The following is a 14,883-nucleotide window of genomic DNA, read 5'->3' on the forward strand; positions in this document are numbered from 1 at the left end:
TGTCTGTAATGAAGTTGACAGACGGGCCCTACGTGGTTTTCTGCAGACCAGTGTGAGCTTATGGCTGGTTTGTTGCCTTTCTTTTGCATTTACTACATAATAATGAAGATGTGACATTTTATGGAGAGAAGAAAACTAGCTAACAAGGCTAAAGATGCAACAGTTGAATAAATGTTTGCTTTATCTAAGTTTCAGGAAAGCACTGCAGTTCCTGGCTTTACATTACTTACTGAAGGAATCCCTTTTGCTGGAAGCTCCGGCGTGTTGCACCGGATTGTTGGTGGATCCGGGAAGCCCTCAGCCCTGCTCAGTAAATGTCTCTGTGGTTAAGAATGACATGCAGATGAGCGGCGACAGCAGTGTCAGGAGCTCTGTGAGCCACATGGCCATGGGTGATGTGATGTGACAGCCTGTCACTGCGATGTTGGTGACCTGTGGTATGTCTGCAGTGCTGAAGCCTGCATGGCTGGTGCTGCCTTAATGCCCTGTCAGAGTCACAGCCAATAGTCTAATCATTGCATCTGACAGGAAAATATACTCAGTGGAGACGATCCACACGGCCTACCTTGATAAAGAACAGGAAAATTGATGTTTTACATTTTTATAGTTATTTTTGACTGTCCCAAGAATTTGCTTTCACCTTCTCCATTTACCTTTTGTTGAAGGTGTCATAAAGGCTGCATCTCATAACACTTGTAGGTCATTTTTAGCTGCAGGAATGATTACAATAAAGGTTTTTAATATTTAAGTTGCATCTTTTAAAAATATCAAGTCTCCCTGTGGAATAAACAATCATTAACCATTAAAAATAAATTCTATTTTCAGTAAACAATGGTTGATTTTTCTTCAAAAGAGCTCATCATTTTTACTGTTTCCCAGAGGCTGTTATACCCTTCTTTTTCTCCTGCTACTGCTCATCTTGCTCTCCTGCCTGCTCTCTGGAGGGCAGCCTCAATCTAATACAACTGTGTCAGGAAGTGTGGGGATGCAAAGTGCTGATGAGTTGAAAGTAGCCCACCTCTGCAGTGTGCTGCTTCGTCCCAATACACACCAGCTTTAATAGAGAAGCATGAACTTCTGCTCACACCTCCCTGTGCAACGTTGTGGCACATGCCCTACAGAAACCGATTAATTGCGGTTTTTGTGGATAGCTCCAGAAGTGGTTGCACCAATGTGAGATGGCAGTACATTTGTGTGGAAAGAGTTCGAAACAAGACATTAAAATTGTCAACTCGTTTATCAGCTTGAAATTGTGTAGAAAAGTCGTCACCCTCATAGTCCCCCCCCCCCCCCCCTATTAGCAGACAAAGATAACCAGAGTAAATACAAAATTTGATTCACAAATGATTTCATAAACCAACCCATTCCTATTTCACCTTGTTAAATAATGAAATAAGAGAATAATACTCATTAGCAACGTCCAGTTGGTTAAAATTAAGGTCAGAGTAGGCAAAAGATTCCCCAGGCAAGAAAACCCTGCTCGTCATTTACCGAAAACCATCCTGATGATCCCCAAGACTTTAGAGAAAATATTCTGTGGACTGATGAGTTAACGGGAACATTTTGGAAGGTGTGTTTCTTGTCACAATGTTGAAGCTGCAATTGCAAATTTACAAAATAAGCTAGCTTTTACACACACGGTCACCCTAACCCTGACCCTTCTCGTCAGGTTCAGTCCCTGCGCAGAGAGCGCTAAACACCAGTCGGTCCAAACATCTTTTTTTCACGTGACTTTGAATGTTTTTTTTTAATTTTTGGCATTGGTATAATTGAGCGAAGAGCCTCTCTCACCAGTGGTGTTCTGTTGCAAAATTGCAAGTGCCTAATGAACAGAGGACCAAGGGAAGTGTGGACATGTGGTGGTTCGGTGAGACGGACAACCAGATGGTCCAGTAGTTGCTTTCGGACTGAGCTGACATGTTTTCAAAAAAATTCTATTGCAGCTTTAAAACTAACATTACATTTTAGATTAAGAACATCAAACCAACATGGTAGTGTGATGGTCTGGAGCTGCATCACAACCTGGACAACTTCCTGTAATCGATGGAGTCATGGATTCTGTTCTCTGTCAGATAATCCTGAAGAATGTCTGATCTTTGACCTTGAACTTGGCACTAATGAAGCTCAACTACAAAAATTCTGCAGAGAAGAGTTAAAATTCCTCCACTGTGATGTCAGAGACCCACTCCAAGTTACTGTAAATGCTTGATGATTGTTATTGCAAGAAGTTCGTTCAAGCCAGTTGCTAAATTTAGGGGTTCATTACTTTTTCACAGAAAGCCTGGTTGGCTTGAAAGTCCTTTTCCCCCTTAATAAAAGAAATGATCATTTGTAAACAGCATTTTTTTTATTTACTGAGGTTATCTTTATGACTAAATACGTTTTAATAGAACTGTAGTGTTGTAGCAAAGTATTTGCAGAAACTTGTTGAAGAGCAAGTAACCCCTACCAGAATCAAACTCCACTCCCATTTCACGTTTGAAAAATTTGCCACAAGGAGGCTTTGTCTGGAAGTTTGAGAGGGCGGAGCTGCTAACAAATACACACACACACACACACACACACACACACACACACACACACACACACACACACAGGCTCACAGCGAATTGTGACATCATATGGTACCAGCTAACATCATAGGGTACCTCATAGCCAATAGCAATGGCAGATTTAAATTCAAGTGTAGTGCAGAGTTTTTACCTGAAGATGACTCAAGACTAACATGGCAGGGCAACATGCTGATTATCACTTGTAAGTCGCTTTGGTCAAAAGCGTCTGCTAAATACATAAACACTAACAGTTTTAGGCAGAATATTTTAATTTTAACTAAGTGCCAAATTATTGACTACACACCATCATGTATAAAGCTTATCTGCAAAATTAAGTTGATTTAGGGGTGACTTGCTCCTTAAATGCAAATATTTGCAATTATATGTTTTTGTCTTTTGTGAGTCGTTTAGCTATATTTACTTGTTTTACCACAATGTACTTGTGAACAACCTTTATTATACTGTAATGAGATTATTCATGTTTGTGTTATTTAAAGCCAAAGATGATGTCCTTCATTGAAAAGAGCCACACAGGCAAAGTTATGATAAGTTTGAGACATTTTTATTTGATTAAAACCATTTTGTATCCATCTCTATGCAGTGCTGGGTAAAACGAACCATAGAGAATCGAACACCCCTGACCTGATTAGGCTCTAAATTGCTTTGTGAATGAACATCCTGCAGCTTTAGCCACAGCCTCTAAATAATTCAGAAAATAAACTTTATCTGGGATACTTTTTGGCTAGAAAACGATGGTTTCCAGCTTCAGAGAAAGAAAGAAGAAATTTCAGAATTTAAGTGAGCTCTGCACATTTCTCCGAGTGGAAGAATTTTGTATGATAGCTGATCTCTGACACTGGTCTAGGGGGGCTCTTGTTTCTTTTCTGGCAATGAATGAGCTAAAAGTATCCTCATGCAACAGTGTGCAACCTGCAGACCTGCATAAATGTTATGTCTCCCTAGGAACACAATACTTGTTTTCCTTTGAGTTTTTTTTTTTTTTTCATGTCAGATGCAGAGGGGGAGGTCTCCGGTTGTCTCAGGAGACGATTGCAACATGCATCGGGGTTCTGGTGAAACGATAAAGGCTGGTGAACTCAGCTGTTTTTGTTGAGCCACTCAAACACCCAACCAATGATTCAAGACCTGCAAATACTCCCAAACCTCCATGCTTGTATCTGAAGGCTGTGCCAGTGGACTGACAGATGATACCAAGAGGTCTGGTGTTGTGTCCCTGTGACACCTCACCCGGAGCCCCATCCACTGTGCTCAGCATCACCACGCTGCTCAGCTTGACACACCAGCACCCGGCCTTCCAGCTCCCATGAATAGATCATCTCCTTTGACACGCTCAAGGTCGTGTTCTTTAATGCCGCTGCTTGAAAAGGTTACGTCCAAAACCGTAAATCCTCCTCTCTCCTTCAATGGTGTCAAAGAAATGGGGGGAAATGAAAAAAAAAATCATAAACAGCCACTCATGTACTGTTTTATCAAGACTGAGGCAATTAACTGTGAGAGAAAAGACGTGTGCCCTAATATTCTTTATAATAAGACTATCAGTACATAATGCGTATGTTAAAGCCTCTGGTGTAGCAGGAGTCACTTTCAAAGTGATTCAGAGCATCTGAGCTCATTAAATGTTAATCAAAAAAGTCTATTTTCAGTTCACTTTGAGATCATTCGTGAGGATGTCAGGCCAGCGACGGCAGGAGGCCGCTGCTTCTGAGAGTTGTGTGAACAAGACTGTCCTTTTTTCTGGAAAAATATCTTTTCTAACAGATGGTTTTAACACACACACAACAGTTTTCTAACCGCCAGAAAATCCCATCTGCACAAAGTTGATGCATCCTCTTATTTTACATAACGATTCACTTTTGACAAGACTACGTTTTGAAAGCGGGAGCGAAGCAGCCCGGTTTCGCGGTGGCTTTTGCAACACATGCACTGTCTTTTCCATTATTTATGACGTGTGTTCACAGACGGAGCCTTGAACTATGAGCGGTTCTCTTGTCTGTCTTCTGAAAGAGCCCTGTGGAATGAGCAAACACACCAGAGGGGTTGTTTACATCTGCAAAAACGGCCAAATTCAGCAATGAGTAGTCGGGTTGATCATGATCATTAAAAATCGTATGACTGACTTGCCGTTGTAGTGCCGTGTATTTGCAATTTAAATAGTTTCAAGGTCTCTTTGTATCAAGTTAGTACAAGCATTAAGTCACATTCCCAATTAACAAGAAAGTTTGTAAGGAAAAAGCTTACAGGTTTATGTTTTTGCCAAAAGATCATTTATATTTTTGCCAGTGATTGCATTCCATATAACATAAAAATAAACATAAAAGTGTACATTATATTTTAGGATGTACACTGTTGCATTATATATTTGTGTTATGCTATTTTAATAAGCATAGATCTGAAAGAACTGATCAAATGTGCTGATCACCTATTTTTATTTACGAGTGTAAAAGCAAAAAGCAGTAAAGCGTAGTGCTTTTGGTGCAGCCAGAGATCAGGTCCAGATCAGTAACTCTGAGTTTAACATGCAGGCTGTAAATGAAAAATTCTCATGCCCCATCTCCTGCATCAGCTTCAGGTAGAACATAGACAGAAAAACGCTCTGTTCAGAAAAGCCTGACAGATCTACGTCACTTAGCATTCATAGACTCATCCATCTTTGCTCATGACGGGGAAGGCTGTTGTTGGCTTAGCGTTTAATCTAGTAAAAGCTAACTGTTAGCATTAGCAACTCCACAACACAACAGCACTGCTTCAGACTTGTTATTTGTGGAGATAAAACATCAATGTTGCAAATTAAACAGAGTCAGTGGTAAAGTTGTGTTTCTGTTAGCCAATCTGAGGCCAGATGTCTGGATATCAGGAAAGAAGACCAGAAATCCTGTCGTCTGCTGTCCCTTCCTCCTCTGGCCGACTTCTGTCTCATCAAACTGGCACACCTGAGCTTATTTTCTCAATTCAATTCAATTCAAAGCTTTATTTATAAAGCGCCTTCTGCGACCCTATCAGGGAGCCCAAGGCGTTGTACACCAGGGGTCCCCAATCCTGGTCCTGGAGGGCCGGTATCCAGCAGGTTTTGTGTTTTTTCTGCTCCAACAGACTTGATTCAGTGGTTGAAACACCTGTGCAGCAGCTCTTCAGGCTCTGCAGAAGCCTGGTAATTAGCTGCTGATTGAAATCAGATGTGTTGAAACAGAGTTCAAACTAAAACATGCAGGATACCGATCCTCCAAGACCAGGATGTACACAGTATATAAGAAATGTAAACCACAATGAATAAATAGATAATAAAAGCATTTAAAATAGTGCAAAGAGGGTAAAACATTCACGTAGAAACAAATGGATAAAACAAGGGATTAAGTGACCAATAAAAACAGGGAATAAACTCAACATAAAAGAGGGCCGACCTCAAACACGTACAGGGAACGCCAAGCGGAAGAACTGGGTTTTCAGGCTACTCTTAAAAACCGGCGGAGATGGGGACAGCCTAACTGAGGGTGGCAACTGGTTCCAGAGTGATGGAGGAAAATCCATAAGTTTAAAGCAAGAACGATAACACACCCGAAGCCAGTGCAAGGAGGCCAGAACCAGACTGATGTGTTACCACTTCCTGGTCTCAGTCAGAAACCTGGCTGCGCTGTTCTGCACAACCTGTAGATGACGCAGTGATGACTGACACAGCCCTGCATATAGAGAGTACCTGCTCCAGGTGGGCTCTCGACAGCGTAGGCTTGATTTTTGAAAGGCGACTCAGATGAAAGAAACTGGACCAGATCACCGAGTTGATGTGAGCATCAAATTTAAGTCCAGAGTCAGTTTTCATCCTCAAACTAGCGACAACTGATTTCTTTTGTCCCAGAGAACGACTTACAAGGCATTCATTAAAACAGTGAGTTAAGTTGACCTTTAAGCAACAGTTAGCTCAGATCTGTACACCAGATAATCTCAGTACCATTACACATCAGCTGTTTCAATGCTGCATATTAAACTGTTGCTGACTCTGTCCTGCACTGCTTCATCTTCAGGCTGCTTTGCTGCCCACTTCCATTCCAACTCCTTGTTTCCAGACTGTCTGACTTAATGAATGTCATGTTTGTGACCGATGCTGCTCTGTTCTGTAGTCTGGGTTCTTTTGCTGCTGCTTTCTCTGCCTTCAGGCATTTTACTTTATACAACGAAGGGGAGGGAGGGGCTGGAAGAAAGCTATACCGCCAAATATGAAACGCTATAAATTGTTCACCTTATTATTATAACTTTGATGGAAATGGCCCTGACTGAATCCGCTTTGTCTGAACTGCACTGTCCAGTGAGCCCGTCTGAATTTCATGTTTGAGTGGAGGCAGACTGCAGTAGGCAGTTTAATCTCCGTAACTGGTTTTAAACTAGCACAAGGTATTTTATCCTCCCTATTACAGCGAACAACGGAATGAGCTAAAGGGGATCTTACGATGCTTTGGTTATTTATCAACAGGACTGACCATATAACAGGTGTTGTCACTGAAGGAGAGAGGAGTGTCTAGAGACAGGAAGTAGTTCTCTGACCAGAGCAATGCTCATTATTAACCTGATTGGTGAACAATTAGTGGTCGATATTCCGTATTTAAAATATAATATCCATCATCCACCCATCCATTTTCGTCCAGTAATCCAAGGTAGCAGTGGAGGAGCAGCAGATCTACTCCAAGCCCCTCCTGGATGACTGAGCTTCGCTCCCTACCTCTTAAGGGAGAGCTCAGACTGCTTGTATCTGTGATCTCTTTCTTTTGGTCACTTCCAGAATCTTGTAACCATAGATGAGGGTTGAAATATGAATCAACCAATCGAGAGTTAATATTTTCACGATAGACCGGTGCAATGCCCACATCACTGCAGACGCAATACCAATCCGCCTATCGATCTCCTGCTCCATCTTTCCTTCTTTCCATCTAACCCTAACCCAAATTCAGAATTCTGAGAAAAAATGATGGACTTCTGAGATTAAATTCAAAACAGTTATGTTGTATAGACTTTGGCGATATCATGGTAATATCGTATACAGCCGGTGTTTGAAAACAGCAACGGTATCTGTGGCAATGCCATCATGAAAAAATACAATCTACTTAGTAGATATGGATTAGATGTAAAAAAAAAAGTAATTTAATGTGTAAAATTGATGTGTGGTTGAATTTTCCTTTTTACTTAAATGTTTTGGACGACTTTCGGAGAAGGTCCATAAAGTTTATAAACATGACGCCATCATGTGACGGCGCATAGAGATGGGAGAAAGATGGTCGATTGCAACTAACTTGGTTTAAAAAAAGAACACAACTTCTGCAGACTCGAAGTGTTTGTGGTTCCAAGCTGGTAAACACAAGGCTATGTGTAAATTGTGCAATAAAAAGGTGACGGCAAGGCCCCGTTGTTAGCCCAGAGGAGCGCGCCGGAGCTGAATTTAGCCCCGCAGGCAAAGTAGTCGATAACATGCAATGTTGAGCTGGAAAAGTAAATCTGCTGGTTAAAATTACTTAATTTTATTTTGTTGTATGACAAAAGTTTGCGGTTTTAAAGATGTCTAACTCGTACCTTAAACCTGCAAACGTTTGTCTTGCAAAAGAAGAAAACTGAGTAATTTTAATTTACAACAAAGACAAAATGAACTTTTTTTAATCTAAACATGCTGGTTTTTCTGGCTAAATTTTTTTATAAGCCATCTTTTAAATAATAGTTTTTAATATGTGTGTTTTTGTTCCAGTGTTGGTGTTTCGGTATTTATTTTCTGAACGGTGAAAGTCCAAGCCAACAGTTTGGTAATGCCACTTGAGGATTACATCATAATTTTTATTTAGTCAGGGTAATAACGTACATCGTGGTAAAATGTGGAGGAAGTTTGACGATATAAAAATTTGGATACCGCCCAAACTTAATGTTGTATTTGTATTTGTAGTCAATCATTTCTCTGTGTTTGCATCGTATTTACACAGTAAAATTTTTATTGCAAAAAAGTTGTAAATCAATTGAAATATTTTTTCATTTCTTGCTTTTGTGCTTTTGTGTGTTTTTAGAAAATGAACAGCCTTAACTTCCTTATTTTTGTTCTTCTTTTCTCTTGTTGTGAATGTGATTGATGCTGTCACACCTAACTTTCTCCACTGCTGGACGATAAAGGGATATTGCATTCTATAAATAGTGTTTATCAGCATGAGAAACCAACAGTGGTTTTAAATACCAGAAATTAGGCACCAGTCTGTAACTGATGTGGCTAGCCATAAGAATTACTGCAGACGTAACTGAACTGTAGTCCAAGCAGAGGTATTACTAACAGGGAGAGGGAAGAAATACAGGGAAGTACAGAATTCACTCCAACCCTCAGGCTGTGAATCATCTTAATGTAATGTTTGCCAGCAGGTGGAAATGACTCAAATTTGTTCCCACAGTGAAATAGACAGCACACACTGATACTGCTTCTGTACTCAGGCGAGTGCATGGTCAGATCCCTTTGGTTTCCATACAGGCTACACATAAAATAATGTCACAATAAGCCTTTTTGTGTGCATACAACAGTGTGAGATTGCCGCCAGATAAACTGTTTTTCAATGAACTGTTGTTAATGACTCATAGGCTCTAAAAAAGTTTGTAACATGAAATGCACACTGTTAAATTTTTGCAGCCTCACGGAGGAGTTAGTGAGTCATACGTAAATGAAGTCATAGGACCATAAAGGAGATCAGATATCGGCACCAGCATGTTGAGCTGAATCTCGGCCACATACGAGAAGCTCTGCTATCTAGCGAAGCACAATGGAGGAAAACATAATATATGCAAATTAGGGAAACAGACAAAGAAGCTATTCTTCTCTCTGCAGACTGTATCAGATTCTTAACTATCCTCTCATCCCATCCACTGCACTCAGACTACATTGTATCAAAACATATTTCTACTGCCTCATTGAAGATTTTCAAACTAAACAGAAGTTTTGTGGATTATTTTAGTTTATACACTATTCTATTAAGTAAGGAAATGGTATACAGGTCTGGTTTTTGTTTGTGTTTTAAAGGTGTAATTTTATCATGTTGTATTTTGCAGATTCATGGATCTCTGCGAAGGAAGATTGTAGGAAATGCAGCAGGACACGCACTAAAACAGAATGAACTTCCCCGTGGTTTCCCTGGATTGGACATTAAACGCGTCCGTGTGGACACTGGCAGTGTGAACCACAGTTTGGACCATTTGGGCCGTTCTTTGCAAAGCTCCTCAGACATCAATATCTCGAGGATGCCTCCTGGACTGGGGTCAGACATATTCAATGTGACTTTGAAAGAAATGAAAAAGGAGCCCATCGAGAGCCAGTCTTGTGGCCAAACAAACTCGGAGATGAATTTTGACTTCAAAGAAGAAGGCGGTGGTCAGATTGATCCAGAGCTGCAGGATCTGTTCGATGAACTGACCAAGTCTGTGCCCTCGCTCAATGATTTTGAGCTTGAGAAGATGCTGAAGCAGGATGATACTTTTGGTTTAGACTTGGGTCGGCCAAGTTCAGCAGGGGCTGCTGCCAATTTATGCTCACCAGTGGAGAAGATAATAAAGACGGAGCACTCGCAAGACTTTGGGTATTCTCATGACTGCTCGTCGCAGCTTCGGCCGGCCTCTGCAGGTCCCTCTTTCACACTGACCAGCACTTCTTCTACCAACACATCACAGAAAGCTAATACCCAGGCAGGGCACACCAGAACCATGCCGTGCTGGCCTGAAATATCCCACGCACAGCAGCTAAAGCAGATGGCAGCTAACCAGCAGCAGCCAACTTCTCTTCTTCATCACCACCAACAAAACCCACATGGGGGAATGACCAGCTGGCCTCCAGCCATGAACACCCACTCAACCACCAGCACCTTCCCCAAAGCCAAGATCTCCAGCCCACCCCCTCTTAACCAGCATCGGGTCGGGTCCCATAACAAAGGTCTCAGCAACTGTCTCTTTAAGTCCAACGACCACAATGGGTCCCATCAGCTGGACTTGAAGTCTCTCAGCACCAAGCCAACATTGCACTTCAGCCCCAAAGCCGCCCATCCTTCCAGCCAGCCTATCTCAATCATGACAGGCTCAGCGAGCAAGACAGAGCAGCAGCAAGCGTCTCAACCACCGGGCCAGAATCAGCAACATTCCACTCTCCACTTCCAGAACCAACAGATCTCGTCGTCGGCAGGTCTTTGTCTGCAGCCTAAGTCTGTTTCTGCAGGGCTGCCATTTAGACTTTCCCAGCAGCCTCCGGTAAGAACTCTGTCCACGCTTTATTCACGTTTCATGACAAAACGTTAAAACTTAAACAAAAATTGTGACTTGGGTGTTGATTGTCCTCATGTGACACCTAATAGACCTTCCATCTTTCAAGGCAAATAATCTGCAGTTGTATAGCAAAAAGATTTCGATTTTATTAGGTTAATTCAAATATATAGCGTTGTGGTTTTACCAGAAGCAACACGGTTAAAGCTGGGGTCCGTAGTGTGACAGGAGGAGGACATTATGAATTTTATTCATAATTTTTTATCTGTCCTGTCCTGGCAGTAGTAGCAAACAGAATGGTTGATCCGGGTGCAATAATATGCCAGAGCAGTTTTCCTCTACAGCAAGAAGGATGTGGGATGTTCCTCCTGTTGCGCCATAGCCTTTTGAAATGTTTGTGGCATGTTAGACCACATTCACTTATGTATCTGAGTGGACAGGCAAGAAGAAAAGAGACAAACAACACAAACGGGGAAAGAGAGGGAGATTTTGATATTTGAACAGCTATAGCTTCCCCTTTCCTTCCCGAAGGAGCTAAAAGCCACGCCTCATACCACGCACGCAAATAGCCATGAAGCACTAATGGACAAGTAATGTTTTCGATGTGTTCCTGCACATACACACCTGGTTCTAACTGCTGAATTATTTCCTCAGCCTATATCCAGTTCTGCTGGAGCTGCTTTTAAATCAGGTGTGCTGTGTTCAAGCAGGGAAATGTCAAAAACCGGCAGGGATCAGGCACTCTCAATGCTAGCACACCCCTGCTAATGCTACAACAGTGTTAGCTTGATGTTTACGGATTGACAACAATTCAATGCAGGTTGCGGTAGCATTCAGGCTAGGTTGGTGTGCTAAGCTGATACCCTGTAAAATGGCCTGTATTTGTATAGCGCCTTCTGAGGGTTCCTCCGACCACCACCAGCAGGCAAGTCCGGTTGTGTCTTGCCCAAGGACACAACAGCAGCATTCTCTGGCGGGAGCTAGGATCGAACCTACAACCTTCCGATTACAGGACAACCAGCTCGACCTCCTGAGCTACTGCCGCTGTAGTGCATGCTGGGAACTGGGGGGAATTCTCGTTGGGTTGGATAGTCAAATGTAAGCATTTGAGTCGCTTTTAAATCTTTTAAACTACAGTAGCCGGTTTTAATGAGCCAGGACTAAGTTAATAGTAATAACCACAATCTGTAGTATCTCAGTGAGATAGCCAGCATTAGTAAAGTAAAAATACAATAGTACGCCTTCTGTTTGACGTTTATATTTTATAACTATGTAGACACAAAGGAAGTAAACATTCCTTTTTCTGCTTAAGACGTAGTTAGACGGCACACGGCTAAAGCCACTTTAATCTTCCCCCCTCTGGTTTCCTCAGTTTTCTTCTAGCTGCCACCCTGCTGTTTCAAAGAGACATAATGTAATTCTGTTTGTTTGTGGGGTGATTTTTTTGTTCCTTCTAATGTCTGTGCCATTGCACTTGTGAGTCCATTCAAAATGTATTTACCCTGAAAGTGTTTTTGATGATGACACAGATTGCCAGAGCATGGTAAATTAACATGCAGGACTTCTAATTTCTTTGCTTGTCATGGAGGCTCCCTGTCAGGGCACAGATATGCACAGCGGGATTTGCTAATTGGAGGTTGTTAGCTACAAGGGACAAGTGGTGGAAAATGACAGTAATCTGCTTAGCCTGGTGCCGGAGGTTGAATCACTGATTTGTTATGATTGGGGAGATTTAGACTGTCCTCTCTTTCAATTTTTTTTTTGCTCCAACACTATCTGTAGTTGTCTTTGTGTGAAATGATAATGTGAGCCACACAAGAGAGCTCTCATAAACTCTGCAGATCAAGGCGAGCGCTGGAGCGACTGGGGGAGGGGGAGAAGAGAGGGTTACACAAACATTGAAGTAAACAAGTTGGAATGACAAACACATCCTTCCTGATTGATACGTCTAGAACAGCTCACTAGACAAGTGGATATTAAATTTTAACTGTGCAGTTAAAATGTGTGGTTTTTACTTTTTAGAGTAAAGTTGGTCTCTTGGAATGTGGGATTATGTCCAGATTTTATATTTTATACCTGGCTGGAGAAACCTATTGAACAGATGGAAATTAAAATGGCTTTAAAATTTCAGATGTTTGGAGCCAGGAATGAAACAACTGCAAGTTAGAAGCAAGATCAGGCACTTGTTATCCCAACATTCTGCAGGATTCTTGTCATACAGCTCTTGCAAGCCCTTTTACCAGCATGTCAGAGCAGCCAGAGGCTAAATATTGAGTTTGACCTGGTTTTTAAAAGCAGCAGCCTGTGCAAAAGCTCTAACAATGAGAAATCCAGAGAAGCTATATTTCATTGCATTTATATATTGCCTACAACCGCAACCACAATGTTTTCTGTTTGAACTCACATGCGTTGCCGAGCTAATTAGGAGGATGTCAACATTTTAGGATGACCAGGTGTCCCGCATTTTGGATTGTCCTGATGCTCCTGCATATTCCCCCCTTTTCTCCTTATTCCACAAATTAGGTTATTATCCTTCATTTTGAATAATAGTCAGTGCTGCCTGATAGAAGATGATTAATACTTTGTTTATATCCAATTACTGTGAAGATAGCAGTGGAAGCTCTGATCCTAGAGAGGCTGTGATCGATGTCAATCAAACTGAGCCCAGTTGGGTTGAAGCATGGGTAAATCTGTCAGTTATTGTCTCTTTAGCTAAATTCAGAAAAAAACATTCAGTCACAAATAAACTTGGAACATTTTAAAAGAAGAGTAGAAATGTACCTTCTTTAATACACTGTAAAATCTGGTAATTTACAGTCCGTATTGACTATTTACACCTACGATAGCTGATCACATGTAGCCACCACATTATGGTGCAAGAAGGAGCCTAGTCATGCCCATCTACTTGCGGATCTCAGATTCCCAGAAAAAAAAATGAATGCAAGTCACTGGGGCTAAAAATGCCATTTTCTAATCCCATTTGTTATGTGCCATGGATTTCACATATGGTGTCCGCGAATTTTAAAGACCCATTCTGATGCCAAGAAAGCAATCATTTTCGAATGGGGACAAACATTACTTTAGGTTTTTGTGTAAGAATATGTCCAGGCCTAGAGATGCACATCACCAAATTGACGTAATTGAACCAGAGATGGGGGAAAAAAAGCAGAGGAAAAATGGCTGTAGCTAACTTACCCCAAAATTCCACTATCTCCGCTCCGCTCCGCCCCCGCTTTCCGCTGCCGCTCGCTTCCGAACTCAAATTATACTGTACCTGCTCTACAACGGCTCCGCTCCGGTGCGGAGACCTGAGGTGCGCAAACAGGCATGCGCGGGATTTTCGAGATCTTGCGATATAGTCTGAGCACTAAACGCGGAAGTTAGATCCAAACACCCGTTGTGTGGGAGAAGCATCGAAATGAACTGTTTAATCTGCCCAACCTTTGTGTTGAGAGATCAGCAGTGTTTGGATCAACAAAGTGTGACTACTTTGATAGTAGAAACTGTATTTATGGCTTATTTTTGTGCATTTAAAGTTCAACCGCCATTGATAGTTGTTAAAAGTTGTTAAACCTGTGTACATGAAACAAAAAACGCTTTTTGTTTATCGATTTATTGTGAAATAACGGAAGTTGTGCTTGCTCCCTTTCCTGTTGGGCGGTTGTGATTTCTGTCCATTGACTGTGGAGGTGCTCCGGCGTCCGGCAAAAATAGAATCGATCCTATTTTTGCCGGATGGCAGAACGGCGGGCGGCCCACTGCGCCGCACGGCTGCAGTAGTGGAGCAGCTCTGATTGACTACAACAGGACCGTTTTTGCTGCGGAATTCGTGCTGGAGTGGAGATCGTGGAATTTTGGGGTTAAAATCCTTCGTCCAGGAGGAAAGAATCACCAGAAATCTCGCCACGTGGTAAGTAGCAACTACACTGGGAGAGGAGATCTGCGACGTACCAACATCTGATTTGTAGTCATGCTAATTATGAACATTTACAAGTTGATAAATCCCAAAGTATGTGACTGGTGTGGTTGAAACACACATCATTACAGTACAACATCCTCC

At 41.8% G+C, this 14,883-nt stretch overlaps 1 protein-coding gene across 1 annotated transcript in view; it reads left to right on the forward strand.

Annotated features, from left to right (window-relative positions):
* maml2 (mastermind like transcriptional coactivator 2) overlaps nt 1-14,883 on the forward strand; it is a 65,685-nt gene that overhangs the window by 41,735 nt on the left and 9,067 nt on the right. Inside the window, exon 2 of the mRNA XM_015951292.3 lies at nt 9,627-10,811. Within this exon, the coding sequence (XP_015806778.3) occupies nt 9,627-10,811 (1,185 nt within the window). The remainder of the gene's footprint in view (nt 1-9,626; nt 10,812-14,883) is intronic.

The sequence above is a fragment of the Nothobranchius furzeri genome, chromosome 13 (assembly GCF_043380555.1).
Source record: "Nothobranchius furzeri strain GRZ-AD chromosome 13, NfurGRZ-RIMD1, whole genome shotgun sequence".
In the NCBI taxonomy this organism is placed as follows: domain Eukaryota; kingdom Metazoa; phylum Chordata; class Actinopteri; order Cyprinodontiformes; family Nothobranchiidae; genus Nothobranchius; species Nothobranchius furzeri.